Below are 2991 nucleotides of genomic sequence, written 5' to 3'. Positions count from 1 at the left end.
TTATTCAAAGTATTAGCTTAATCATGTGTGTTTATGTACACCCATTATTTGACAAAAAATATAAAGTAATAATTTGTCACAATCATGTAGCAAAACAATCTTTTAATGCTTTGCTATTTACACATCTGAAAGAGTGTGGGTTATAAATCACGATGTGTATAGACATGGTATGAATTCACAGGGGAAAAAAAACCAGAATGTGTATTAAGTCTAAATTTTAGATAAATCTGTAATCAGGTGGTAAGGCTTTATTTTCTTTGTTGTTTTTGTTTAGATTGACTAAAACGAACATACATTATTTTCAATAGTAAACACGCTTCTTTTAATGAAAGAAGGGCTGATCTATCTGCATTTATTCAAATGTTCAATGTGCAGGTATGTTTTTAACTCGAATTCTTCCTGTAATGAATGGAAATAATACATTAGAACAAATTCATAGTATTCAAATAAAACTGTAAAAACACAAGACTATTCAAGCCCAGACCTTTAGTGATGCTTTGTGAAGCTAGCAGCCACTAACCAGCAGCCAACAAGGCCATAGTTCATCAAAGTACTGCGAGTACTGAGAAAGAAGACTTTTATCAATTATCAATTCTATTAATTATGTGTTACTTTAAAAAAAGAATTGATAATTTTTCAAACAATTGATCAACAAATCTTTAATTACTAAGTTTCTCAGAATGCCAAGGGAACGAGAGGTGGGGTAAATTCAGGAAAGGAAGCGAAAACCATGTTTTACATAAACACCTGTCCCATCACATATTGATAAGTATATTATCCGATGGCTATGGATTTTTTAATAGGACCATAACATAGAACATGTGTTCTGGTACAATTAACACACGTGAGTGAGTTGATTATACAAAGAAATAAAGGCACAGACTGACGGAGGGACTCGGTCCCCACTTTCTTTTTTGTTGTTGTTATTTTTACATGCGAAGTTCGATTCATCAGTTGGTACCTCCCCCTCCCCCACCCCATCCCCTGGTAGGATTCCCCCATTTTTATGGTAGTAGTAAAGACACGGTTGTGTGGTTGTGGAAACATAAACTTGATCCGATAAATTGGACCCTTGAACCAATGAACTGGACCCTTTAACCAATGAACTGGACCCTTTAACTGATGAACTGGACCCTTCGACCGATGAACTGGACCCTTGAACTGGTGGAATGGACCCTTCGACTGATGGACTGGACCCTTGGACTGATGGACTGGACCCTTGAACTGATGAACTGGACCCTTGAACCGATGAACTGGACCCTTGAACTGATGGACTGGACCCTTGGACTGATGGACTGGACCCTTGGACTGATGGACTGGACCCTTGGACTGATGAACTGGACCCTTGGACTGATGGACTGGACCCTTGGACTGATGAACTGGACCCTTGGACAGATGAACTGGACCCTTGGACTGATGGACTGTACCCTTGGACTGATGGACTTGACCCTTGGACTGATGGACTGGACCCTTGGACTGATGATCTGGACCCTTGGACTGATGGACTGGACCCTTGGACGGGTGAACTGGACCCTTGAACTGATGGACTGGACCCTTGAACTGATGGACTGGACCTTTGGACTGATGGACTGGACCCTTGAACTGATGGACTGGACCCTTGGACTGATGGACTGCCCTTGAATTGATGGACTGGACCTTTGGACTGATGGACTGGACCCTTGGACTGATGGACTGGACCCTTGGACTGATGAACTGGACCTTTGGACTGATGGACTGGACCCTTGAACTGATGGACTGGACCCTTGGACTGATGGACTGGACCCTAGGACTGATGGACTGGACCCTTGAACTGATGGATACACCACTGTATTTATACATGTTATTATTAGTTACTATATAAAATTTTTGATTCGTGTGCATACTGTAAACGTATTATATTAAATTGAATCTGTTGTAATACATTTGCAGTATATACAAAATTAACTAATTGCGTGAACAACCTATATAATTTTTTTTTATTCTCCCAGCAGCCTGATACATGTATGGATAAACCTTAGTGTGAGCATGTCCAAACCGCTGCGATGTTTGTTGTCGTGATATTTTGTTTGAATGCTTGCACCAGTTCAGATATCAATATCAAAATCCAGGTCGTACACTTAAGAATGAATTTCATTTTTGAAAATGCATGGGAGTATGGAGTACATGTGCGACGTTTCACTCCGGCATGTTTTCATGAGGTTTCACTCTGACATGTTTTCGTGACGATTCACTCCGGCATGTTTTCATGAGGTTTCACTCTGACATGTTTTCGTGACGATTCACTCCGGCATGTTTTCATGAGGTTTCACTCTGACATGTTTTCATGACGCTTCACTCCGTTATGTTTTCATGACGCTTCACTCCGGCATGTTTTCATGACGTTTCACTCTGACATGTTTTCGTGACGATTCACTCCGGCATGTTTTCGTGACGCTTCACTCCGGCATGTTTTCATGATGGTGTGAGGTGTCGCACTTTATTTTCAAGAATTAAATTATTCTTTAAGCGCTAAGCGTAGCTTAAGCGATTATTACCGCCAGTTGGATTTTGCTTTCGTCATCATGTTTCCGGTTTATCACCACATATAGGCGAATTTATGCATCGCTGTAGTCAACAAGTCCACAGGGGCTCGGTTGTCAGATATTGAAGTTTTGTATTATTTGTTCCCGAATAATAAATTGAAGTTTTGCATGATTTGTGTCCGAATAATAAATTATATAAATAAAATCCACCACCAAAATCCGCTTTTTTTAGAGGTTTTAAAAAAGGTGTATCATGTGTACATTAAAAAAAGTAAAGGGACGACACTCGCCATCTTGGATTTCTGGGGGGCCCTCGATTCACGGCTTGTTTTTAACAATTTCTAATCTCTGCCTACCGGTTTCTGGCGAGATCTATGTTGGAAAAAGATCCAACGACTTCTCCCTATTGTCTGCTTATGTCTACATGCCGTATTAAAGATCCAGTGACCCGAAACATCCTCGATACCTG

General features: G+C 40.4%; 1 protein-coding gene across 1 annotated transcript; it reads right to left on the bottom strand.

Moving 5' to 3' along the window:
- Positions 1-364: 364 nt before the first annotated feature.
- Positions 365-1839, bottom strand: LOC125676790 (uncharacterized). The gene is made up of 2 exons (XM_048914612.2): positions 1134-1839; positions 365-399 (listed from the first exon to the last, which is right to left on the bottom strand). Exons 1-2 carry the CDS (start codon positions 1837-1839, stop codon positions 365-367), a joined length of 741 nt encoding a protein of 246 aa, XP_048770569.2.
- Positions 1840-2991: the final 1152 nt, after the last annotated feature.

The sequence above is a fragment of the Ostrea edulis genome, chromosome 3, assembly GCF_947568905.1.
Source record: "Ostrea edulis chromosome 3, xbOstEdul1.1, whole genome shotgun sequence".
NCBI classification, from domain to species: domain Eukaryota; kingdom Metazoa; phylum Mollusca; class Bivalvia; order Ostreida; family Ostreidae; genus Ostrea; species Ostrea edulis.
The sequence above is the reverse complement of the archived record's forward strand: the minus strand, read 5'-3'. Positions and strand labels throughout refer to the sequence as shown.

What these genes read in the sequence shown, in the direction of transcription:
- LOC125676790 (XM_048914612.2), bottom strand. Translation starts at nt 1,839, where the DNA reads ATGTATAAATACAGTGGTGTATCCATCAGTTCAAGGGTCCAGTCCATC. An exon ending in TCCAGTTCATCGGTCGAAGG is followed by an intron (nt 400 to 1,133) that starts GTCCAGTTCATC and finishes CATTCATTACAG; the next exon opens with GAAGAATTCGAGTTAAAAAC.